At 37.6% G+C, this 27469-nt stretch overlaps 1 protein-coding gene across 1 annotated transcript; it reads right to left on the reverse strand.

The window, feature by feature from the left end:
• Positions 1-34: 34 nt before the first annotated feature.
• Positions 35-12027, reverse strand: EXOSC9 (exosome component 9). Its single transcript, XM_021681487.1, has 12 exons — positions 11860-12027; positions 11421-11515; positions 10605-10724; positions 10379-10481; positions 9324-9461; positions 7468-7550; positions 5594-5726; positions 4415-4503; positions 3648-3794; positions 2884-3068; positions 552-630; positions 35-178 (listed from the first exon to the last, which is right to left on the reverse strand). Exons 1-12 carry the CDS (start codon positions 11923-11925, stop codon positions 94-96), a joined length of 1323 nt encoding a protein of 440 aa, XP_021537162.1. The 5' UTR covers positions 11926-12027; the 3' UTR covers positions 35-93.
• Positions 12028-27469: the final 15442 nt, after the last annotated feature.

A 27469-nucleotide genomic window follows, 5' to 3' on the forward strand; every position in this document is an offset into this window, starting at 1 on the left:
AATGGATTTGTGAATAGAAAAATACTCAAGTTATTAGCACTGAATAAATATCCTTTTAATAGTTATATACACAAATATACAACTATGTGAACTTCAATTAGCAGCTCTCTTCTTTTTTCTCTTTTTCACTGGCTTTTTACTTGGTGCTTTTTCTTGTTTTGCACTGATGGTTTGTGTTCTGTGAATAAAATAAATTAACAGTTTACTTACAGTATTAGCAGTAGAAAGCCGATACCATGGATGGTTTACCAGACTTACACCATTCTGCTCGTTAAATTTTGAACTACCAAAATAGGAGACTTTTTTTTTCCCCCCCAGGAGAATATGTAACATTTGCCAACTAAGAATAAAATGCAGTAACCTTAAAAGGCATCCATACATTTTTATAGAATTAGGTCCTGTTTTTAAATCTCAGTTTGAAGAAACCATTAGAACAGCCGGATTTCAAATAAAAAAGGGGTGTCTTTGTTTATAGTAGAATATGGTAAGAATAAAACCAGAGAAGTCTTGACTTATGTATATACATTTGAAATAAACCAGAAATTTGTTACCTTATTTTCTTTGGGTTCTTGTCTGGTTCTAAAATGATCATTTCTTCTTCTTCACTGTCTGAGAGTACTATAGGGGCATCTTTAAGAAAATGTTAAGGAAACAATATAAGTATACTCTCTTGGAAAATTTCTGTGTGGGTTTATGTCAGCAGTTCTAATACTCTATTTCCATACAAATAGCCCCAGCTACTCTTGAGTTAAGGCTTACAGAACTACTTGTTCTTTCCTTCCCTGAAGTGACTCCTTGGCAAAGCTCTGAAAAATAACACATACTTTCTTTACTTCCTAAAAATTCTGTAATTATATGACCATTTTGTACATGTCATAATAGGGGGGAAAGTCTATATAATTTCTCCCTATTATAAACAACACTGAAAGGAAAATACCTAGAAACAGAATTATTAGGTCAAAAGGTATATATATTCTAAAAAATATTTTGCCAAATCCACCCAAAATACTGTTTCAATTTATATGAAAAACTCATTTTCCTATGCACCCTTGCCAATGGTGGTATTTTTTTTTTCTTCAAGATTTTATTTGAGGAGAGAGAGAGAGCACAAGCAGGGGGAGGAGCAGAGGGAGAGGAACAAGCAGACTCTACACTGAGCGTGGAGCCCGAACTGGGGCTCGATCCCACGACCCTGAGATCATGACCTGAGCAAAAATCAAGAGTCAGATGCTTAACCTGAACCACTCAGGTGCCCTAAATTTTAATACTGTCTGATACAGTAGTTAGAAAACATCCCTTTTTGCTTTGAATTTATTTCCTTTATTATTACTAGGGGTGCCCATGAAATATGTTACTGGCCATTTGTATTTGAGAATTACTTTATATCTTTTGCCAATTTTTCTCCCGAGCCTTAGTTAATGATGTATATAAATCAATCTTTGAGTTTTCAATTAGTTTCTCCTTGTGTTCATATGCTTTACAAAGGCTTTACCTGCCTTATCCTCCCAATTATCTTAGGTCCACTTTCATTATTCAGTTGAAAATATTACTCTTCAAAGCAGTAACTGAATGTTTAGGTATTAATCTTACTAATCTTAGAAAAATATTTCACAAATATATAAAGAGGCCTATGCAAAGATGCTTTACTGTAGCACTATAACAGAAAATGGTAACATTTATCAATAAGGGAATGTTATTAAGCCAACCTAGTTATTGCCAAAGCTAGAATTCTGTGTAGCATTTAAAAATGTGGCTGATGACATGAAAAACTTCTAAAGATTCATTCACAGTCCTTTAAATATAAGTGCTTAAAGCAGCTTATATTGGTGTAAATATATAGTATATAAATACATACAGCAAGGTCTGGAAGAAGAATACCAAATAGAAGTAACCACCAGGAAAGCTGAAAAAGGTTCCCAATTGATGGGGATTTTTTTTTTTTCCCTTACAAAAAACCCTGGCAGGCTCTCAGTAATGTTTACAGATAATTTCATTCCCTGTAGGTAGGCAGGTATGTACATTACATACCTAAACAGTATCAACACTTTTTTTTTTCAGCTAGATTTAGTAAATACACCCTTTAGTTCTCTGCCAGCCTACTTGCTGCATCCATCCTTGTATGATTTGGGTTTGAAAAACTCAATTCATGATTATTATGGGCCAAGCAAGCATTTGGTTTTCCGAATAGTAAAAATATCCCCAAGTTAAAAACAATTTTCTCCAGTTCTACAGCTTTCAGAATGCAAAGAACATCCAGGACTACCATTATTCCAAGTGATTCTAGAGTTTTGTATGTTCTAATACTGCTTTATTAACAGCCATATATAGCTATTTAATTTTATATTAGCTAAGATTAAAATTTAGAATTCTTCTGTCACAAACCACATTTCAAATGCTCAACATCTGCATGTGGCTAGTGGCTATTATATTTATTGAACAGTGTACATATAGAACATTTCTAACATTATAAACAGTTCCATTTGGACAGTTCTAATACATGTTATGATATGACACGGGTTTTTTATGTTTGAGTCTAGAAACTACAAAGAAAAAACAGCATGCAGGAATGAACTTTTTAAGAAACTCATCCCTTTAAAACTGGCCCAGATATACATAGAAAAAAAGAACAAAACATTTTTAACTAAAAATGCCACTACATACCAGAGTACCAAAACTCCACAAAGATAAGCACATTCTTTTAGAAAACAATTGGAGTTAATATTGTAGTTAGCATCAACAGTTTAACTGAAATTTAAATCACGAAATACTTAGCCCCTCTAAAAAAGGAACTGCTAATATAAAAATAAGATCCCTAAAATAGGAAAATATATATATATATAATATATATAATTACATAGAAGCCATAAATGAAGTGTTACCTACCTTGGCTTCCAATATTGGAGACTTCTACTCCAGTGTCCATTTTTATACTATCAAGAATGATTGCTTCATCAGTGCCATCTTCATCGTCCTCTTCCTTCTCAGAGTCTTCAAGATCACCCCAGGAGTTTTCTATTCCCTCTCCAATTTGGGCAGTTCCAGGAGTCCAAAGCACAGGATTAGAAACACTTAACAAGTTAAGAAAATTATGAGTAACAAAAATACTGCTATTTGATGCAGTGTTGAAAAAGATGAGAGTAAAAGTTTTAAGACTGAAGTGTGCATCAAGTTTGTGCGAAAAAATTTCACTAATAGCTACACTATGGGTGGCTGAAAAATAAGCAAGAAAAAACGTAACTCAGGTAAGATTTTATGGAAACAATGGTGAGAAATATCGAGACATACTGGCTCTCAACAGTTGCAGTTATAAATATGGCAAATGGGTGAATAAATAATTTCCAAGAACAATATGTAATAGTATATATATAAAGTGCTTAACTAAGATTAAGGAACAATTTTCCAAAGGAAAATAAAACACTATAAATTGGCTAACAAGATAGAAAATTTTCGGTTTTTGTAGGATAGTTGAAGAGGTGGATGTTATATCGAAGACTTAATAAGACTAATCACTGTCTTGTATCTTAAATGTTTTCTCTAACAGTGTTTCAGAAAACAAACTTCAGTATGTACACCCTTTACACATACCTAATAATGCCAAAAGTGTTATGAATCATGTTGTTACTGAAAAAACCATCCAATAAAGATACACTTCTGAAGGAGGCTCAGCTTCAGCAATAATTTCTTCTGCTTTCTCTTCTACATCGGAGGTATCAATAGGGGCCTTTTCCATTTTAAATGCTGTGATCCTTTGACTTGCTATAGACTCTGCAAAGCCAAATTTTCCACCTTCTTTCCTGTGTGGGTTTTTTATTTGGGGGTGGGGAGAGGTGGAGGAGGGGGAATGATAGATGGAAGAGAAAACAGGAAGGGAAAAGTTAACCATTTTATCCTTTTGATGGGAGAGGAACACTGGGGAAAAAAGCTATCTGACTAACTTAACCTCACCAATTTATTATGCTTATCAAGAGAAATAATAAAAAGTTACTATAATTAATTTATTGAACCACGTGCCAGGCAAGTGCTAAGTGCTTTAAGTATATTACTTTCTAATCCTCAAACCAGCCCTACCAAGTAGGTATTACCTCCCACATTACAGAAGACACTGAAGTGCTGGGTTATAGAAGCAGAGAACCAACCCCAGTTTGTGTTACTTCTGTTAGTTTGAGCTACTAGATTCTTTTTTCTAAAGAAAATGTTAATTTTTTTAAAGACCAGTATTATGTGGCTTCTCAATTCAGATTATATTTAAAGTGGAATACAATATAACACTCCCGTATATTCAACTTAGATTAACAGATAAGGAAAAACGGGAGTGTGAAAATTAATATGGTTACTCTTATGGAAGAAAAGTCCTTAACAGAAAAATCTGTTAAAAATAAAAAGACCATTTAGTTCTAAAAAAAATTAAACTTACCTTACTTTCTGGTCATTCTCCAACGCCTTCTGTATTAGCTCTGTAATTTCCAGTACTTTCACACCAGCTATTTTACTACATCTCAAAACCTATTTATAAAAGTGCATTCTATTATTTAAAGACAACAAACTACACAGCTTTCTCTAACAAAACTAGAAATATGAGAATGGTTTTTCTACCTTTAAAATATAAGCTTGACCTTTTAAAATACGAAAATACAATGTAAACACGAATGCAAAATGTGAGACTTGTTTTAAAGTATCTGAAGGATTATCACGTTAAGAAAACAGACTCAAAAACTTCTCTGACAGTATAAAAGATACCACTGAAAAGGCCACAGACATACATTATATACTCAGGGATGCACTAACTACCTTTCTGTGTGAGTGATCCAAAGCATTAATTCAAGATACGGCTGCAGTATCCCCTGGGAAACTATAAAGCAAAGATTCCCAGGCCTCATGGACCTAATGGATCAGAATCTCTGGAAATAGGGATCTGATAGTGGTCATAATACTGGTAATAGAAACTAACATGGCACACTTAATATATGCTATACAGTGCAATATGCCCATGTGTTTATCCTTAACATTCCTTAACAAGGTGTCGACACATAACTTTATTCCCTATTTTACAGATAAAGAAGCCAAGGCACAAAGATAGGAAATCATTTGCAAAAGGTCAGTTAATATAAGGCAGAACTGGAATTCCAACTAAAGCAGCCTCTGTGCCCAACCTGTGCTACATGCTATATGCCAATCTATTTTCCAGAAGCCTTTATGTGAATCTGATATGTAGCTGGATTTGAGAACTACTGCTTACTGAACCCAATTTCTGAGAGTACCTAATTTCTACCTTTTTGACACCTTTTTATTTTTTTTTGAATAGGGAGATGAATCTCTTTTCTCACTGGGAAGAAAAAAGTGTTCCTCTATGTAGAAGGGTTAGACCCTGGAGGGCCATACATGGGAGCAGCAAGGAAGAAAGGAAACCTTGTAGCCACCAGTCAACAGAATGTAATAATATTGAAACCAGATTCTAACATATCCTAGAATCAATCACTGAAAATATCTTTGATGGCTTTTAGTTAAAAAAACAAGAAAAAGCAAAACAAAACAAAGAAAAAGCTTCTAAAAAGAAAAGACCTATTCTTAATAGAACATTAATCAAAGCACTAACTTGATCTTTCAGCAGCATTATCCCACCACTGGACTGGATAGTACAAATCTCTCGATGCTTGTTCATGGCAATCACCAGCAGGCCATCCATTACACGTTCTTCTCGTTCATTGGGATCCACCAATAAATATGTACTGAAATGAATGTTAAATGGACCTGAGCAAATCTGAGGCTGAATGCTTGTCAATTTTAAGATACTGAATATTTTTAAAAGATAGCATTAATAAAGTCAACACAGTGAAAGTCTGAGCCTGTGGATGTGAGTCATTTTAATGGGAAAAGAGATAAGAATTGTATCTTTATGGACAAAATAAATGCTAAGGGGATATCACTAGCTATTACAGTAAACTCACTTAAGTTCATATTGGTTTTCTTTAAATAATATATAATCTAAACCTAATGCTATCATTTTGGTTAAACAACTTGTTGCTCATTAATAAAAACATAATATTAATTTGTTAATTTTAAATGTCCCCTAGTGTGTCCTAGATCCTGAAGTGCTTCTAGGTTCTGCTAATGGCTCATTAAAAGAATACTATTTCTGCACTGTCCAATGTTGGCCTCTAGGCTATTGAGCTTTAGCTAGTCCAGACTGAGATGTACGTGAGTGAAAAATACTAGATTTCAAAGATTTAGTAGAAATAAAAAAATGTAAAATATCTCATGAATAATTTTTATACTACATGTTAAGATAATATTTTACATATAAGATAAAATATATATCAAAATCAATTTTCCCGGTTTCTTTTTACTTTTAATGTGGCTACTAGAAAATTTTAAATTACACATATGGCTCATGTTGTATTTCTACAGTGCTGGTCTACTTCCCACTAATGAAATTCTACACTACAATGACTAAAAATTGAAAGCTTCCCTAGTTTTTATTCATAAAATTGTTACAATATCTTATTTATTTATTAAAGATTTTATTTATTTGACAGAGACACAGCGAGAGAGGGAACACAAGCAGGGGGAGTAGGAGAGGGAGAAGCAGGCTTCCCCGTGGAGCAGGGAGCCCGATGCTGGGCTCGATCCCAGCACCCTGGGATCACACCCCAAGCCAAAAGCAGATGCTTAAAGACTGAGCCACCCAAGCGCCCCAACAATATCTTATTTGTATCTCCCTTTGTTTCCGAGAAGATTTAAGGCTCAAATTTTCATTGAAAGGCACCACTACATGGACCTAAGACTCCAGTTTTTCTGTTGTAGGAAGAATTAGTAAGTTGTGAAGAAACTACTAGAGAGCTGAAGAAAACTAGATTTATCCCATTTGTGAACCATTCCCCCTTGTGACTTGCTCCTCTAATATGCTCCAAAGTCCTATCTTCCATTAATCCACAGTAATTCTCAGCCTACTTTCCTGAATTAGAGCCTAACACACAATTCTATTAACACCTGTACATCTCCAGCACCACCATGCTGCAAGAAATTTATTTATTTTTTTAAAGATTTTATTTTTTTGTCAGAGAGAGAGAGCACAAGCAGGGGGAGCGGCAGACAGAGCAGGTAGAGGGAGAAGCAGGCTCTCCGCCAAGCAAGAAGCCCGATGCGACTCAATCCCAGGACCCTGGGATCATGACCTGAGCTGAAGGCAGACGCTTAACCGACTAAACCACCCAGGCGTCCCTTGCTGCAGGAAATTTATAACTATCCTATGAAAAGTGTTGTGAAGTCTCTTCACTACAGAAGAATTTGTCACTTCCATTGAGAAAGCTCTTTGCCAACTAATGCTCTCACAAATGAAGAAAAAAATACATATAAGGTGCTTTAATATTAGAGGAGGTGTTTGTTCATCTAACCACAGCACATTTGAACAGAACAAAAAAGTTCCTAGCTACATGTACAATTTCAGCCCATGACAAGCATGAGACTTACCCCTGCTGGAAGAAGGCAAAACTGACACAAATGGGCATGTGGTGGATGCTTAACGGTACAGGATCTCGCTCTTCAGGTGTATACTGTTTGAAAATAAAAGTTTCAATAATTAGCCACTAAATTATAAACATAAAAAAACACCTTGCACATCAAGTATTAAAAAATATAATTCCTTTAATCGTCAGTTGAGTACCTAAATTAACTCACAATTACCTGTTCGACTTTGCCACTCATGTTCCTTAAAACTTTATGCATATGTCAAAAAGCTTTAATGGGGTATAAATACCACAAAATCCATTCATCATAAGTATGTATCTAGTCACTTTGGAGTAAATTTAGAGTTATGCAACTGTTACCATAATCCAGTTTTTTGACCTTTCCAATACCCCCCCGCCAAAATCTCCCTGAGTCTATTTGCAGTCACTTCTCACTCCCACTCCCAGCCCCAAGCATTCCATGTAAGTGGAATCAAACAATTTTGTCTTTTGTGTCTGCTTCCTTTGAAGTTAGCATGTTTCATCCATCTTACAGTATATATCACTAGTTTGGTCCTTTTTACTGCTGAATAGTATTCCATTGTGTGGATATACCACATTTTGTTTTTTGACTTATCAGTTGATGAACATTTGGATTGTTTCCAGTTTGGGGCTATTATGAACAATGCTGCCATGGAACATTCACATGAAAGTCTTTGACTGAAAATGTACTATCATTTCTCCTGAGTAGATTCCTAGGCATGGAACTGCTGGGCTGTGTAAGTTGACACTAACTTTTTAAGAAACTGCCAAACTTCTCCAATGTGGCTATACCACCAGCAATAACTCTACAATATATTTAAATTGATCTTCTCTCTTTTACTTCCTCACACCAATTCCCTTTTCTAAAGGAACATCTCTATTGTTAATAAACCTTTGTCTCTGGGGTGCCTGGGTGGCTCAGTCGTTAAGCATCTGCCTTCGGCTCAGGTCATGATCCCAGGGTGCTGGGATCGAGCCCCACATCGGGCTCCCTGCTCCTCGGGAAGTCTGCTTCTCCCTCTCCCACTCTCCCTGCTTGTGTTCCCTCTCTCGCTGTGTCTCTCTCTGTCAAATAAATAAAAAAAATCTTTAAGGAAAACAAACAAAAAAAACCTTTGTCTCTACCTCTCAGTCTTTAGAGTCTACTCTAGTCTAATGCCTAAAAGCAGCAAATGAATGACTGCTCAGAAATGTGGGCATCTGATGTTTCCTTTCACAACTTTAAGACTCAAACTATCCAGTGTACTTTCATTATTCCTGCATGAATTCATACAAATTGACAATGACATACTTAGCACAAAAGAAAGGCAATGTAAACAGTACATGTCAACAGTTTTTAAAATGTGGCCCATCCACTGGCAGCATCAGTATCACCTGGGAACTCTGTTACAAGTACAAATTTGTAGGTTCTACCCCTACCCTACTCTGAGGGTGGAGCCTAGCAATGTTTTAATAAACCTTCCAGTTGTTTCTGAAGGACTTCTGCCAGAGAGTAAGCACAAGTATCTCAACATGCCGAGAACCATGCATTTCTCACACATGTGGCTCCTAAACATAAGCCAACCGCTTCATCTAGTGCTCAATCCCAAGAAAAAGTCATCTAGTTTTATCCTAGAAAACCAAGATAGGGTGTGCTTTTATTGACAGACACTTTGATACAAAAGATTTAAGAGATTTCAAGGACAATTTTGACCATATATCATTTTTGCCTTATCAACAAATTTCAGAACATACTTAATTACCATCTACAATAAGAATTCACTAATAACAAGTTGCCTGAACATCAAGGATATTCATTCTTTCATAGGGAGAAGCGTGGCTCGAATCATGGGAGCTTACCAGTGTTACTTCATCTCCTTGGACAGAGACATCGGGTCTTCGGAAGTGACACAAGGCTACAATTGCAGCAATGCTGGCAGCATCAATAATATTCCCATCATGATTCAATAAATGTAGGTCCACACGTATTTGCCAAACCTGAATGTGAATTTAAAACAAAAATAAATCCTAACTGATCACAACCAGTGGCTATTCATAAGGAAAGTAACACTGCGTGCAAATTTTTCTCTTGCAGTTAAAATATGCAGTTACTCCTTCTATTTTATCAATAAAAATGTATTAAGAGAAATGTTAAGCCAGGCCAACAACTGAAGTACCAGTAGTTCACCTTTCTATGAGTCATCTGACAACAGTAAAATATACACTCTAAATAAATAGAACCATTGCACAATTAATACTAAGATTTTCCCAATCCTAAATATATTTTTATTTTGTCTCCTAACTTAAAAACCTCAAACTCTTAGGTTTTACGTAACAGTATTTATAATAACCTTACATGTAATCCAAATAGGAAGGATCATATTCAAGGATATAATGTGGAAAGTGACTTCTCTGGAGTCAAAAAGATAGTCAAAATACCCTAATCAAGAGTAAAGTTCTAAAACATCATCATGCAGCACAATTTATTGAGAGTAACATTTCCAATGTCAGTCTACCACTGACTCCCTGTGTAGCCCTGTGTAAGTCAACAAACCTTCACAAAAGAAGGATTTAATATGTTCTTCAGTTCCTCATTCATAAAAAAAGGAACACATTACCTGCTTCTATCAACTCACATAAAGAACATAATAAAACAGAATGTAAGAAAAACCACAAGTTCTTTGAATAAGACATTTTTACACACATTTGGCCAAGTTGATACTTTCACCAATGTTTATTGTCCCTTCAGAGAGAGAGATGACAAAGTTCTATGCGTAGCACTCAGGAACATGTGAAATGAAGTGAACCAGTATAAAATTGAATTAATGGAAGCTCTGAGAATAAAAGTACAGATATAGGAATCCATGAATCAACAATACTCAACCTAAGATTAAGAATTTTGGGCATATTCCCACCTTTTCACCAGCAACAACACAGAGAGATTCAGTGTCTATACACTTCGAATTTCTTAGACATCTTTCCAAGAGTCGATTCAACTTCACCAAGAGATCTGACTGCCTATGAAAATAGGAATGGGCTAATGTCATGAAATATAACACCAGGCATAAACAATAGCTCACTGCTGTTATGTTCTCCTCTGGCTAAAAAGCAGCTTAAAAAAAAAAAAAAAGATTTAAATACCTGCCAGGTTCAAAAGCTGGGGCAGCCATCTGAGAGAGTTCAAGGTTAAAAAAAAGAATACCTTCTGTTGCCCTGTTGAGCTTTGGAGAAACAAGTTCACAGCAAACCTGTCCAAGAACTCTGCAAAATAAAATACAAATCTGTTAACTAAATAGATCTCCTTTCCAATTAAAAATAAATCTAAAACAGGTACCAGTTAAGTTTCGATCTTACTCCGAGTAACAACATACTCAGTATGATATATCATTAGAGGCTGAAATTACATATAAAGTATAGAATATACACAGAAATAAAACACATATTGGCATACACAAAAGGATGACAAGAAAAAACATCTCTTATTACAATATTGACTATTCCACAGATTTTTTTTTAAATCAATGATCTTTACTTCTCTTTTCTAAAACAAATATTTATTGACACAAGATGGCCTGAAAACTTGAGAGATTTCTTAAGAGTTTTCATATGGCATGGCTGGCCAACATTATCTGAACAATATCCTCACAGCTTCCAAATGAATATTAAAAACCTAATTCTCATGTCAGGAAAATGAGAAAAGTAGGCCTACTTTATGGGAAGTGCAGAAAACAAATTCAGGGCAATTACTGCTGGCTGTATATATGACTTAAAGAAATCAGAAAACTATGTGATACTCATGTGATGAAAAATATATTTATGGTTAAAAATAAACTCTCGCATTAAAGAAAATATACTTATTTTGGCATACTTCTTAGCTGCTTTGTAAACAACCGAGTCAATAAGGTCCTTTTAAACTTTTCCCTGTTGAGCTTTTATCTAATTTGAATCCTTTGTTACCTTGTTTTCCCGAGTTCCACAATACAGCACCCATAATCTGTTCCAAATGAGATCTTGATGTTCCTATAATCATAGGTTTGTCTGCCATCCAGCCGCTGTAAGCACAACATTCATTCGTTATTCCTTCAACAAATATTTATTGAGCAGCTACTCTATGCCAGGGCTAAACACTTGGAGATAGGTGGATTCCTAACCACTCCGCGAAGGAAAGTGGAAACCAGATGCCCAAGCACTACTAGTCGCTGGTGTGACTCCAGCTTTGAACCCAACTGGAGCCAAAAAAAAAAAAAGGTTGAGGGATTGGGGGAACGCACCGGCGGTTCCCTCCAGGGGCTCCCTGGGCCTGCGAGGGCCGGCTCTGTACGACCAAACCCGAAGGCTGCGAGCGGCGGTGCGACCAGAGCGCCCACGCACCGCTAAGTTTCCCGGGACCATTTACCTTCTTCTCTTCGATGGCGCGGAGTAGGAAACGGCGCTCGCAGTTTGAAAGTGGTGTCTCCTTCATGCTGTGGGATCACAGCACACACTAGCACCGGAATCAGCTAGGAAAAGCGAACTTGATCCCCTCACGCGCTCCCCGCTCGCTCTGACGCGCAAGAAATATACGTCATCAAAGCTCGGCGGCTTAGGAAAGCCAAGGCTGGGGGCGGTCGCTAGTGCACAAGCTCAAGCAATGCTGGCACTAGCGGGGCTGGCTAGGAGAGAGGCAAGTGCCTTTAAGGAGGCGGGTTTCTGAACGTAAAGCTCTATTTCTTTTATCAGAAACTGTAGGGAAGAAAAGCACCCCAAAACAACTATCAATGATAGAAATTAATATCAGTATATAGGGCTTTCGCATTTCACCCTTTCTTCAGTTCTAGCGGGGTAGACTAGACAGGTATTATTGTTATTTTACACAGATGAGGAAGTTGAGATTTAGCCAGAAAGCTGCAAAGGCAGAGTTTGTAGCATTTTCAATGGAGAAACACTGGAATGAACGGGCGAAGTGGAGAGGAGGGAGGAGACTAAACTTGAGACGGTGAGGTGGGGTATTATTGCGGGCTGAAAGGTGAAATCTCGTAGACTTGAGAAGTTGACAGGAATTGAGAATATTGACACTTCGTAACTAACGGTGTTATAATCACCACTAGCTGAAACAAAATTTGTTGTTTATTTTTTCAGTCTCTCCAGTTATTTTAAGCCGATAAACTTATTTTTATGGGCATAGAGGAACCGGATGCTTGCGCCGCCAACCACTCAGCTTTTTTTTTAGAGAGGCAGTATCAAGTAGTTAAAAGCAGGAACTCCAAAGTTCTGTGACCCTGGCCAAGTTAGCTTATGTGCTTCACTTTACTCATCTGCAAAGTAGGAGTGATAAGCCTATTTATTATGTTGGATGAAAACGAGTTAATACATGTAAAATGCTTAGCACAGTGTCTGGAACGAGTAAGTACTATGTGTTTGCATATTACTTTGTTAACATTTGTTTCTGAGGTGATAGTCACTGTAACTCCTTTTCAGGCTCCATTCCCCTACTTTCGTCTTTTTTTACAAGTTTTTTTTTTTTTTCCTACCAGTGATACAGTGTAGTCTGTACTACTTGCAATTCATGTACTCAATAAATTACATTTGTGTATGTGTGTGTGTGTGTGTGTGTGAGGATCTTCTGTGTGGCAAGAATAATTCCAAGTGCTGGAGAAAAGGGGTGGACAAAATCTTGTTCCTCAAGGAACCCATATTCCCTTTGGAAGAGACAAACAATAAAAACTTAAACACACACAAAACCCCAAGTTCACATTCTGAATGCTATCTGAGAATGGTATCTGAGAATGGGGTTGCTATTTCAATAGGGATAGTTGCAGAAAGAGGTTGTTCTGTAGAGGTGGCATTTGAGTTAAGTAAATTCTCAGTGCTGAGAAGGAGCAGCCATGATACCATCTGGAAGAAAGGAAGTGTTTCAAGCAGAAGGAGCAACATTAGCCAAGAATGAGATAGGATGAGCTTAACATGGCCTGGAGACAGAAATTGTGAAGGAGGAAAGTGGACAGAAACTATGTCCACATGCTCAGTGAATTGGTTTTCAAAATAGGCAAGGGGATTACGGAGTATAGGCCATTCAAGTTCTTTAACAACATAAGTTCTTTTATAGTACAACTTCACAACAGAACTCCTGGCTAACTTCATCATTTAAATCCTTGTGTTCTTTTAGTGGGCATTTACGAATTTCTCTTTTCTTCAGAAATGAAATGTTGGCCTTTACTGAAGTAGTCTATCCTTTCCTGGGGGGCAGCTTGGTAATGGAAAAAGAATGTTGTTTGGCTTCAGATAAACTTCAGTTCTAATGGACTTTGAGTGAACTAAGTAATCTTTGTGAACTTCAGCTTCTGTATCTTAGTTTGGAAAGAATAATTACTTCGTGTTAAGTTGAAAGAATCTAACAGTGTTTTGGACAGGATAGCTATTCAATTGGTTTCCTTCCCTTTTTTGGCTTGCCAAAGGCTTCCCTTGAAATCACCCTGATTTGCCATGTCAGATTGCTGTTCTGAGATTGCTACTTGATTACTTTGCCTTTGCTTTTCTCCACTTGGGTAGAATTCCCACTGTTCTTTCCTACTTTCACTATTATGTTATTGTAATTTTAACACTTCAGCATCTGCCTTTTATTGGAGTTAATCCAAAGATGTATAACCCGTCTCCACCCACATCTACATACCATCACAAAATATATTTACATCATAATCTTATTTTTAGTAAGAAACCTTTGAAACACCCAAGGGACGTTGGCTTCATGTTTTCGGGGGAAAATTTTTTTTGAAGTTTGAAAAGAGGTTCAGATAATATTGTACATTCTGCTCTTTAAAAATAATCAGTTTGAATCAGAATATTAACCTGGATTGTCTGTCTAAATATAACCTGGTTTTCAACAAAATATTTGAGTATACATCTTTTTTTCCCCTCTTTATTGGGCTTCTGTTGCTTTGTCTGACCAGCATCCTTCTATTTTTTGGAGAAATGTCCTTTCCTGATCCCACATTATTCTGGTATTAATGTTTATAGGAGGCAGGGTATGACCAGGCCCTACTAATCATGGAACTCCATCCCTCTCTCCTCATTGCCTGTTCACCCAGGCAGGGCTAAAAAGAGTCGCTTCATCAGTCTTGACATGTGAACTCTAGGAAAGAGTAGGTCTTTCCTTCTCTAAGATTATGAACTCTAACGACAATGCAAGTCTGGAACTGTTAGGGGCCATCTTGCTACCACAGGGAGAGAATGTGTTTGAAAATGAAGTCAGACAGAGGCCAGTAAACTGAGAAATAAAGGAGAGAAGTGGAGCCCTTATGTAGAAATAGTTTGCACCAGTTCTTGGACTTCCCAGTTGGTGAACCAGTACATTTGAATTGGTCTCTGGTTAAGTGTGTCCAGAAGAATCCTGACTAAATACATTTCTACTAGATTATAAAGATCCATGTCTTACTAACCTTTATAGCACCTACTGAAACTAGTGTACCTTGTGAGTAAATGAATGAGTGAATGGTCTGTTACAGCACATCTGGTAAAAGAAATTAATAGGTGGATGAATAAATGAACAAATGGAATCTTACAATTTTGTTTACCATATAATATGTCTGCTGTACAATTTGTCTCTATAGAAATTGATTTTCCAGAAATTATCCTGGAAGAAAATAATGCAAAATGTTAAGGTGGTTATCTCTGGGTGGTGGGATTCTGGGAATTTTTTTTTTTCTTTTTTGAACTTTCTTCTTTATGAATTTCCCAAATCTCCTGTGAGGCATATAATAGCTTTTATCATCAGAAAAAGTAAAAATAAAAACGAGTTTTCCTTTTCTTGTTCTGAAACATTTAACTATTTATTTAAAGACATTTTGGCTTTCAACTACATTTTTTTTTTTAAGATTTTATTTATTTATTTGACAGAGGGAGACACAGCGAGAGAGGGAACACAAGCTGGGAGAGTGGGAGAGGGAGAAGCAGACTTCCTGAGGAGCAGGGAGCCCGATGCGGGGCTCGATCCCAGGACCCTGAGATCATGACCTGAGCCGAAGGCAGACGCTTAACAACTAAGCCACCCAGGTGCCCCTCAACTATATTTTAACAAAAGGCATTTGTTTTGTTGTTGTTTTTCAAGACTCAAACTGGAAACTACATAGTTAATATGTGAAAAGATTTTATGCATTGACAACTGTCGTGGTCTGAATGTTTGTGTCACCCCGCAAATTCATATGTTGAAATTCTAACCCCCAAAAGTGATCATGCTAGGAGGTAGGGGTCTTTGAAAGGGGAGGATGGAGTCCTCATGAATGGAATTAGTACTCTTATAAAAAAGATCCCACAGAGCTCCCTGGCCCCTTCCACCACATGAGGATACCATAAGAAGTCTCTGACTCAGAGAGACCCCTCACCCAATCAGGCCAGGACCCTGATTTCAGTCTTCCAGCCTCCAGAATGGTGAGAAATAAATTTCTATTGTTTATAAGCTGTCCAGTCTGTGGTATTTTGGCTATAGCAGCCCAAACAGACTAAGACAAAAATGATTGAACACTAATAAGTCACATGTAGTGTGTATTACCCTTCCATATTCTTCTTCCATATTATAAATTTTATTTTTTTTGAAGATTTTTATTTATTTATTTATTTGCAGAGAGAGCACAAGCAGGGAGAGTGGCAGGCAGAGGGAGAAGCAGACTTCCCGCTGAGCAGGGAGCTCAATGTGGGACTTGATCCCAGGACCCTGGGATCATGACCTGAGTTGAAGGAGCCGCTTAACTGACTGAGCCACCCAGGCATCCCCTTCCATATGATAAATTTTAAAAATCTAGATTATCAAGTTCATCTCTAGTTTCTATGGACTAGTTAAAAGAGCTTCCTTTTCTTTATCATTTGCTATGATCAAATATCTATATATGAACTCTCATTATTAAGCTTTTTCTATATGTTTAGAGGAATAAAATATTATCTTCAGCTTATAAATACAACAAAATGAGGGGGGAAGAGGGGCAGGGGAAATTTTGATTTACACTGCTCTCAGATAGTTGTAACATGTGGGTAATCCTGGACTCAAAGAAAATTAGGCAAATTCTCAGGTTCCACCCCAGAATTACTAAAGCAGAAACTGCAAAATGGGACCTACCATCTGTGTTTAAAAAACTCCTCCAGATGATTTTTATACACACTAAAGTTAGAGAAGCCCTGATCTAAATTTCTTAGAGAAAGAGATACACCTGGTCTTGTCCATAGCTCTGGGATTCCCAGTCTGTTTTAGCAAAATGTGCTTGCAGATGTCATCCACTGCCCTTCCCCAGGGGACACTGCTAACTGAGGGCTTACTGATTTCTGGAGGGAAGTGGAGGCAGAAAAGGAATTACAGAGCTCCTAATATATGCTAGGCAGTGTGATTGGTGCTTGTGCTTCTGTACAGTGATTTCCAACTTGATCTTCTCTGATTTTACAGAAGGAGAGTTTTCAATTACAATCTAAACCTGAGCTATATTTCAACAGCATGGATTTTTATTATTTTATTTTATTTTTTAACAGCATGGATTTTTTTTAAAGTTAATAGACACATGTTTAAGAGTACAGTGAAATTGAATGGAAAATACGGAGTTCCTATATACCCTTCCTTCCCCAACCCCACTACATACGTGCAGCTTCCCTCACCATCAACATCCCCAATCAGTATGATACATTTGTTACAGCTGATGAACCAACATGGACACATCATTATCCCCAAAGTCCATAGTTTACATTAGGGTTTACTCTTGGTGGTATATGTTTTATGGGTTTGGACAAATGTATAATGACATATATTTGCTAGTAGTGTGTCATACAAAATAGTTTCACTGCCCTAAAAATCACCTGTGTTCCACCTGTTCATCCCTCCCTCTCCCCTAGCCCATGGCAACCAATGATCTTTTTACTGCCTCTTCAGTTCTGCCTTTTCCAGAATGTTGTATAGTTGGAATTATAAAGTATGTTGCCTTTTCAGATTGGCTTCTTTGACTTAGCAATATGCATTTAAGGTTCTTCCATGTCTTTTTGTGGCTTGATAACTCATTTCTTTTTATCACTGAATAATATTTCATTGTATGGATATACCATAATTTCTCTATTCATTCACATATTGAAGGACATCTTGGTTGCTTCCAAGTTTTGACAATTATGAATAAAGCTGCTGTAAACATTCACATGCAGATTTTTGTGTGGACATCAGTTTTCAACTCATTTGGGTAAATACCAAAGTACACAATTGCTGGATCATATGGTAAGAATATGTTCAGCATTATAAGAAATCTGTCAGACTGTATTCCAGAATGGCTGTACCATTTTGCATTCCAACCAACAATGAATGATTGTTGCTCCACATCTGCACCACTTGCTGTTTTCAGTGTTTGGGATTTTGACCATTCTAATAGGTGTATGGTAGGATCTTGTTATTTTAATTTGTGATTCCTTAATGGCATATGATATTAACTTATGTTGAGGAAATATATATGCTTATTTGCCATTTATAAATCTTTGGTGGGCGCCTGGGTGGCTCAGTTGGTTAAGCGACTGCCTTCGGCTCAGGTCATGATCCTGGAGTCCCTGGATCGAGTCCCACATCGGGCTCCCTGCTCGGCAGGGAGTCTGCTTCTCCCTCTGACCCTCCCCCCCTCTCATGTGCTCTCTCATTCTCTCTCAAATAAATAAATAAAATCTTTAAAAAAAAAAAATCTTTGGTGAGGTGTCCAGATCTTTTTCCCTTTCCATTTTTTTTTTTAAAGATTTTATTTATTTGACAGAGAGAGAGACAGCGAGAGAGGGAACACAAGCAGGGGGAGTGGGAGAGGAAGAGGCAGGCTCCCCGTGGAGCAGGGAGCCCGATGCGGGGCTCGATCCCAGGACCCTGGGATCATGACCTGAGCCGAAGGCAGACACTTAACAGCTGAGCCACCCAGGTGCCCCATCTTTTTCCCTTTTTAAATTGAGTTTTACATTTTCATATTCTTGAGTTTTAAGAGTTCTTTGTAAAAAAAAATTTTTTTTAAAGAATTCTTTGTATATTTTGGATTGTTGGGTTTGGCCAGCAAACCTCGATGCGGCAAACAAAAAGATTACTCCAGATACCTTAGTAGGAGAAAGGAGAAGGGACCAGATGTTCTAGTGGCAAAAGGCCCCGAGCCAAGCTCTTCCTCCACTTTTATTGTGAGCGTTATCAATACATCAAGGGAATAAAAAAAACAAGGAGTGTGAAACTTTAATAATCAGGACAGTAACAAAGGGAGTATCCTATGATTAGAACAAGCTATGCTCATGTCACACATGCAGGCAGGGAGTACGTGACCACCAAAGATAAATGTTTCTCCTAAGAATTTATTCCCTGGATGAGTGCCCTGATCTGCAACAAGGATCCGGCTGTTTTCAGCCCAGAAACTGCAAAGGAGGCCCAGTTTTCTGGAACTCCTTCTTTGCTTTTCAATTAGTCTCACCCAGAGAGGCATATATTTATTAAATCTTATCTAGCCAGGCATTATGAATTCCCACATTGGATGATAAATATGTGTTTTGCACTGTTTTCTCTCAGTCTGTGGCTTGTCTTCTCTTTCTATCGACAGTGTCTTTCACATAGCAGAAGGTTTTAATTCTAATTCTAATGAAGTCCAACTTGTCAATGTTTCTTTTTTGGATTGTGTCCTCGGCATTGTATCTAAAAAGTCATCATCTCCAAACCTAAGGTCATCTAGATTGTCTCGTGTGTTCTTAAGTGTTTTCTACTTTTTCCATTAGAGCCCTTAGTGTATGAACTATAGTTGTTTTAAATTCCTGGCTTGATCATTCCAACATCCTGGCCATATCTGAGACTGGTTCTGATGTTTGCTCTGTCTCTTCAAACTCTATTTTTTGTCTAGTAGTATGCCTTGTAAATCATTGTTGAAAACCAGACATCAGGTACTGGATAAAAGGAACTGGCATACATAGCCCCTTAGTGTTGATAAGGTGTGGGGAACGGGAAACATTCTATAGGCCTATGATTTGGTCTCAGTCTTTTAGTGAGCCTGGGCCCCTAGGCTGTGACATTTTACAAGTGGTTCTCAGTTTCCCACCCCACCTTCCTTAGGTAAGACAGGAAAACTAGTGGGGAATGGAGTTGGATCCTTCTTTTCCCCCAGGTCAGGTGGGCTCTGGTGACATAGTCTCTCTTGAGGGCAGGCCTTATTAAGAAGAACAATGTTCTGGCCCTATGTCAAAATGGCTACCATTCCCCTCCCCTTGCTAGAAGCATGAGAAGACTTTTCCCCCCAGTCTTCACTGTGAGAGCCTGGTAGGGCTTCTGTAGGTAAAACTCACAAAAGAGTGGGAGTCATCCTATGAGTGACCCCCAACTGGAATTTTTAACTCTCAGACTTGTCTGCATTGAACTCCAGCAATTAGTCCATTACAGCTTAGGTGTTCGACCACAGAGGTTCCTGTAGAGGTTTCTGTATGCGAGTTTCTGTTCTGGTGAGTTGTGGTTCTCCATATCTGCCTATCTGCCTCTCCAGATTTTGTGGCAGTGGTTTGTTCTCTGACCTCACTTCTGTGACAGATCTAAGAAAAGCTATTGATTTTTAGTTTGTTCAGCTTCTTTCTTTTCATGTGGACAGGAATAACCATTTCCAAGATGACGGTGTGCTAGACCAGAAACTGGAAGTCATGTGAAGTAAAACTTTTTTTAAAAAAATTTTTATTGTTATGTTAATCACCATACATTACATCATTAGTTTTTGATGTAGTGTTCAATGATTTATTGTTTGTGCATAACACCCAGTGCTCCATGCAGAATGTGCCCTCTTTAATACCCATCACCAGGCTAACCCATCCTCCCACCCCCCTCCCCTCTAGAACCCTCAGTTTGTTTTTCAGAGTCCATCGTCTCTCGTGGTTCGTCTCCCCCTCCGATTTCCCCCCCTTCATTTGTCCCCTCCTGCTATCTTCGTCTTCTTTTTTTTTTCTTAACATGTATTGCATTGTTTCAGAGGTACAGATCTGTGATTCAACAGTCTTACACAATTCACAGTGCTCACCATAGCACATACCCTCCCCAATGTCTATCACCCAGCCACCCCATCCCTCCCACCCCACCTCCCACTCCAGCAACCCTCAGTTTGTTTCCTGAGATTAAGAATTTCTCATATCAGTGAGGTCATATGATACATGTCTTTCTCTGATTGACTTATTTCGCTCAGCATAACACCCTCCAGTTCTATCCACGTCATTGCAAATGGCAAGATCTCATTCCTTTTGATGGCTGCATAATATTCCATTGTATATATATATACCACATTTTCTTTATCCATTCATCTGTCGATGGACATCATGGCTCTTTCCATAGTTTGGCTATTGTAGACATTGCTGCTATAAACATTGGGGTGCATGTACCCCTTTGGATCCCTACATTTGTATCTTTGGGGTAAATACCCAGTAGTGCAATTGCTGGATCGTATGGTAGCTCTATCACATGAAGTAAAAACTTAAAACAGATTCTTTTATTTAACAAACATGCATATAATACTATGTGCCAGGTCTTGATTTAAGCACTTATAAATATTAATCCTAATAACTAACCTGTGAGGTAGGTCAAATTATTATCTCTGTTTTATAGATGGGGAAACCCAAGACACAGAGAAATTAAGTGATTTGCCTAGGGTCACACAGTTAGTAAATCATAAAACCAGGACTCATTTGCAGGCAGTCTGTCTCAAGAGACTGTATTTATAACCACTACCCTGTGCTGCTTCTTATAAACGGGAATCCATTTCTATGCCAAGTATATGATCTTCACCTTAACACCAAGTCAGTTTATTTTCTTTCTCTGTGAGGATCTTAACTTTCCTCTTTCAATTATATTGACATCTACAGTTGACCCTTGAATAACATGGGTTTGGGGCGCCTGGGTGGCTCAGTTGGTTAAGCGACTGCCTTCAGCTCAGGTCATGATCCTGGAGTCCCGGGATCGAGTCCCACATCGGGCTCCCTGCTCGGCAGGGAGTCTGCTTCTCCCTCTGACCCTCCTCCCTCTCATGCTCTCTGTCTCTCATTCTCTCTCTCTCAAATAAATAAATAAAATCTTAAAAAAAAAAAAGTTAAAAAACAAAAACAAAAACAAAAAAACATGGGTTTGAACTGTATGGGTCCACTTTCATGTGATTTTTTTCTGATAAATACAATATAGTACTGGAAATGTGTTTTCCTAATATTTTCTTTTCTCTAGCTTATTTTGTTGTAAGAATACAGCATATCATGCACATAACATACAAAATATGTTTAATCGATTATGTTATTGGTAAGGCTTCTGGTCTTCAGTAAGCTATTAGTAGTTAAGGTGGCACCTGGGTGGCTCAGTCAGTTGGGCATCTGCCTTCAGCTTGGGTCGTGATCTTGGGGTCCTGGGATCGAGCCCTGTGTCAGGCTCCCTGCTCAGCGGGGAGCCTGCTTCTCCTTCTCCCCTCACTGCTCGTGCTCTCTCTCTCAAATAAATGGGTAAAGTCCTAAAAAAAAAAAAAAAAGCTATTAGTAGTTAAGTTTTGGGGGAGTCAAAAGTTACATGCAGGTTTTTGACACTGTGGGGGGTCAACGCCCCTAACCCCTGCATTGTTCAAAGGTCAACCGTGCATAGAGAAGAAAGCTGCTATTATATTACCCAAACTCAATTTCTTATGCTTAGACTTGACATGCAATTAGACGTACAACCATGAAGTAGGGTTCACTAATGCAAAGAGACATGATGAGATCCAACTGTAATCCCAAAGCTTGCATACAGACAGAAGTAAGATTGTAATTTAGCTTTTATTAATAAGCAGTATGAGAACTTCTATGTGCAAAAGTGATGTTGGTTCTTGATTGAGAGACTCTTACAGAATATGTCATTTGTACATATTCTGTCATCTGTACATATCCGTGGCCCTAAAGTCCACGGATGCTGTCCCTATATCATTGATCAACTCTTTATTCAAATTAATGACCTAAGAGGAAAAATTTCTACTTTACTTCTTGTTTTCACTTTGTTTACCTCTTCCTAAAGTTGCCCAGGAAGGAAGGCTTAGATTGTTTCAGAAGCAGCAGCGTCAGCAGAAGTGGGAGAATACCAGATGATGGTGACTCTCAAGAGAGGTAATAGTGGACAGCCAAAGTGAGAAGGTGGTTTCATGTGGGCATGTCTCTTTAACAAGCAATAAAGTAGGGGTACCTGGGTGGCTCATTCTGTTAAACATCCAACTTGTCCTACTTTGGCTCAGGTCATGGTCTCATGGTCAGCGGGGAGTTTGCTTCTCCCTCTTCCTCTGCCTCTCACCCCACTGGTACTCTCTCTCTCTCTCTCTCAAATAAATAAATAAAATATTTAAAAAATAAGCAATAAAGTATTCTTTTGAGATAGTACTTCAGTGGTAGGCAGCCTCAAAGATGGCCCCTAGGGCTCCCCACCTCCTGGAATTCAGGGCCTGCATAATCCTCTCCCTTTGAGTGACTTGCCTCAAACCAGTAGACTCCCTCAACATTGAGAGGATGATACTTTTGTGATTAGATTACAAGATAATGTAACTTCCATCGTCCTAGCAGTTTCACTACCTTGTTGGTTGTGATGAAGCACATTTCTATGTTAGGAGGGCCCACATGGCAAAGAAGTAAGGATGTCCTCCCACCAACAGCCATGTAGATACTGAGGCCCACAATTCACAGCCCAAATGGAGTTGAATAATGCCAATGATCACATAAGTGAGCTTGGAAAAAATCCTTCCCAAATTGAGCTTTCAGGTAAGACCCCTGCCCTGGCTGACATCTTGATAGCGGCCTTAAGCAGACCCAACTGAGCTGTGCCTGGATTCCTGACTCACAAACTAGGAGTAATAAACATTTATTGTTTAAGCTGCTAAGTAGCAATAGACAGCTAATGCAATTTCTAGCACAAACTCTTAGGTAAACATTACTTCTGGATTTCATATTTCCATTGACCTATTCTCATCTTGTTGATAGTGCAAAGAAAATCTATATTTAACATTTTTTGCAACCCCTGAGTTTATGAAAATGTTGCTAAAATAATTTATGAAGGAATTTGTGGCACATAAATGCTAATTCTTTGTCACTAAAGTGTGCTTTCTTTAGTGACCAGGAAATTTTTTGATGATCTTTAAGAGAAGAGGTTAACTGAAAGGAAAGCATGGTTTCTATCTCAAGAATCTTGCTATAGTTAAGTACTACTGGACTAGAACTGTAATTTTGATCTCTGGCAATATAAAATGTATGGGAAAATGACTTCCAATGTGCAGATAGGAAAGCCTTGACCGACTTTGCTCTTACTTAAAACAAAATCTGAGCCTGAATATGTAGTTTTTTGAAAGTCAATGACAAGCAAAAATCCATTCAGCAATGGATTTTTTATTGGATCCAATAATGTTATCTGAAAAGGTGAATGTATATTGGAATCTCTGTTATGAGAACATATCTATAAAAAGAAATACCAGTATCTGTTTATAAGCAGGGACTGGAAAGGAAAGCTGACATTAACAGGGATTATGTATTATGTCTGATGGTGGCATTTTTCTTTAATTTTCATTTCTGATATTACTAATAAAATTAGATTGTGTAGCAAATAAGAATCTGAAAGAATTCATTTATATAAATATTTTTTGTGAGCATGCTATATGCCAGGCTCTATTCCAAGCACTGGAATAATGTAGTAAACAAAGTAGACAAAGTCCCTTGCAGCTTATGTTATAGAGACAGGTAGACAGTAAAATAATCAAAAAACAAGCAAATGAATAATGCCTGGTAATAACAAATAATACAAAGAACAGTAAAACCAGGTTTGGGTGAGAGAGAGTGGCCAGAAGTTTACTGTGCAGATAATATAATCAGGAAGGGCCTCTCTGATGAGTAGGCATTCAAAGAAACTTGGAAATGTGGGGAATGAATTATTAAGTGGACTTTGGTATTCCAAATGACCAAATAGGCTGTGAGAGGGGTTGCTGGAAACAAATAAATTACTTGAGGTTCTGTAGCGCATACCATACACAGCGGGACATAGTTTTATGAGAGGGAATTTAAAAAGCCTAGGCTCCAGAGCCAACTTCCTGGTTTAAATTCCAGCTCTGTAACTTATTAGCTGGGTGACCTTGGGCAAATTATAAACCTCTCTAAAAAAAAAAAAAAAAAATGAGGCTAATAATCACACCCTCATAAAGTGTTCATGAGGGTTAAGTAATGTGTGAAAAGCACTTAGAACAGGCCTCTGCCCATAGTTAGCTATAATAAACATTAGCTACTGTTCTTAATAAGTTTTCTCTATTACAATATTTATTCGTTATTAAATAAGGTCAACACATATCGCTCTCTGGAGGTATAACGATCTGCCTTTTATAAGGTGAGGGCTCTAGCCTTCAAATTTGCAAGCCCAATTTCCTAAGTAGCTTTCCTGGCCTCTAGGAGAGTTTTAGCACAGGAACCCAGAACTAGCTTCAGACACATTAGGTATACATTGTTAAAACAAAGGTATAAAGAAGTAGGTGTCAAGAGTTCTTTGAAATCATCTAAGAAAGTCACACGTTTTCTAAACTGTAATTTTATTTTTTTTATTTTTTATTGTTATGTTAATCACCATACATTACATCATTAGTTTTTGATGTAGTGTTCCATGATTCATTGTTTGTGCATAACACCCAGTGCTCCATGCAGAACGTGCCCTCTTTAATACCCATCACCAGGCTAACCCATCCTCCCACCCCCCTCCCCTCTAGAACCCTCAGTTTGTTTCTCAGAGTCCATCGTCTCTCATGGTTCGTCTCCCCCTCTGATTTCCTCCCCTTCATTCTTCCCCTCCTGCTATCTTCTTCTTTTTTTTTTCTTAACATATATTGCATTATTTGTTTCAGAGGTACAGATCTGTGATTCAACAGTCTTGCACACTTCACAATGCTCACCATAGCACATACCCTCCCCACTGTCTATCACCCAGTCACCCTAAAATGTAATTTTTATAGTGGTTCAGGGCATCAGGCAGCCTTGGGTTTAGATCCTGGCTTGGGAAACAGCAGTGTTTTGGACACATCATCCTACCTCTCTAAACTGGAGTTGTTATAGCTGACACTCTTACAGCCTTTATTATGTGCCAGATACTTTTCTAAGATGTTTACATACATTAGCTCATTTAATCTTCACATCTTTACAAAGTGGTTACTGTTATCCCCATTTTACAAATGAGCAAATTGAAGCAGAGATCAAGTGACTTTCTCAAGGTCACAGAGCCATTTAAGTGACAGAGTCAGAATTTGAATGGATTATGTGTGGCTCCAAGTCTGTGTGCTTAAAAGCCTTATACTCTACTACCTCCATAATAACAGTTTCTACCTCATCAGTAGAACCATATTAAGAGGTTATGTGTAAGCACTCATCACAGTGCAAGACACTAAGTAAGTGCTCAATAAATATTTGTTGAATGACTAATTATGCAAAGTCATAGTAAATTATGTCTTAGTAAATATCTGCATACTTTATTATGGCTGAATAATTCAATTATTTTTTCACGTTTTTAGGTAATCTTGTATTTATTACATCAACTTTACAAGTCCATTATAGTCTAATAACCCTATTGGATTACCTGGCAAAATTTGTTTGTACTGAGACCATGCGGGCTCCTGATGGTCACCTCTTATGTTTCTAAATGCCCACAGACCATCTGTTTGAGAATCTATTTTAGAATTTTGCTTGCAATCAGTGTCAAGACCATCATTTACATATTTGCCTTCTTTGCATTTTTGGAACTTGGGAACTTCTAGTTCTCTTCAGGATGAAAATCTAGTTTACATTACTGGCATACTTCATTACTGATGAAGACCATTAGAAATTTTCTACATAGTTTCAATTTTTTGTTAAAGTAATGGGATGACTGCATTATACTAGAAGAGCATTTGAATCATACAACTAGCAAATCACTTCTATTTCAAACCCATAACTGTATCAGATTGTGGGGCTGATCCAGCATAAAATTAGATTACTCATCTGTTAGAGGAAATTTTCCAACAGGAAAATTTAGGTAGGATATGAGTCATATAATCTGACATTCTTCTGCTATCTAAATAAATCCTATTTCTTTAAACCATATGTTTTAAAGGAGTAAAGAAAAAATAAAAATGTAAAATTTTTGTACATAGAACCCCTTGACCAATTAGGTATTTTATAGATTTGAATTTCTGAGTTATAGTTGGACCTTGAAAATAGGTCAGTCATTTTCTTTGCAGCAAAATTTTCCAACTGCATTTCTTTCTTAATAAATGGTTTCTGGTTACTTAAATTTAGCAAAGAAATTAAGCTATGCATACTTTTGTGTTCTCTGTAGATGGTGTTGTCTACAAGCAAAAGCTAGTAGTAAAACTTCTGAAATATTGAAATGGATAGTGCATGGTCTCCCTTCTTAAATTTTCTAAAGGTCAATGGCATTGTTAGGAGATGAGAATTAAACTCCAAAATTTAAGTTGGTCAAATTGTATTTTATTTCTACAATCTACAGTTAAAATGGTAATAAGTTGCTTCCATGGGGAAGTTTTGCTACAACAGTTGGAATCAGGACCATTGACGTGGGTTGGGCCTTGGTCATGGAACCCAAGGTTGTACCTCAATGCCTGTTCTCTTTCCTCCTTTAGCTTGGTTTGCTGAGAGCTGAGGATGAGTTGTAGTGCAACTACAAAGGATGGGGGTGGTAAGAGAAGGAAAACAAGACAGAGCAGACCTTGGTGGATCTCAGAGGAACACTAATCTGTTAGTTGAGAATTGAAAGTCGATGTGAGTGTGTGTATATGCATGTGTCTGTGTGTGTGTTTGTGCATTTAGATTGACTTACACTCCTTATTGTTAAAACCAATGAAAATTGAGTCTCTTGCTTGATTTTTCTGCATCATTTGATATCATTTGTCTTCTTGAGATGTTTTTTTCCTATGATTTTAGTGACCTTCTTGAAATACTTTTTTTTCCCTCTTGACTTTCATGACTTCTAATTCTCCTGATTCTTCTGCCTTATGTGACATTCCTTTTTAGTCCCTTTT

The sequence above is a fragment of the Neomonachus schauinslandi genome, chromosome 2 (genome assembly GCF_002201575.2).
Source record: "Neomonachus schauinslandi chromosome 2, ASM220157v2, whole genome shotgun sequence".
In the NCBI taxonomy this organism is placed as follows: Eukaryota; Metazoa; Chordata; class Mammalia; order Carnivora; family Phocidae; genus Neomonachus; species Neomonachus schauinslandi.

Excerpts from the sequence above, each read along its gene's own strand:
- EXOSC9 (XM_021681487.1), bottom strand. The coding sequence starts at position 11,925 with ATGAAGGAGACACCACTTTCAAACTGCGAGCGCCGTTTCCTACTCCGC. Across the intron at positions 10,482-10,604 it reads CCAGCTTTTGAACCTGGCAG|GCAGTCAGATCTCTTGGTGA; the intron begins GTATTTAAATCT and ends CTATTTTCATAG. Across the intron at positions 631-2,883 it reads CTCCAATATTGGAAGCCAAG|ATGCCCCTATAGTACTCTCA; the intron begins GTAGGTAACACT and ends ATTTTCTTAAAG.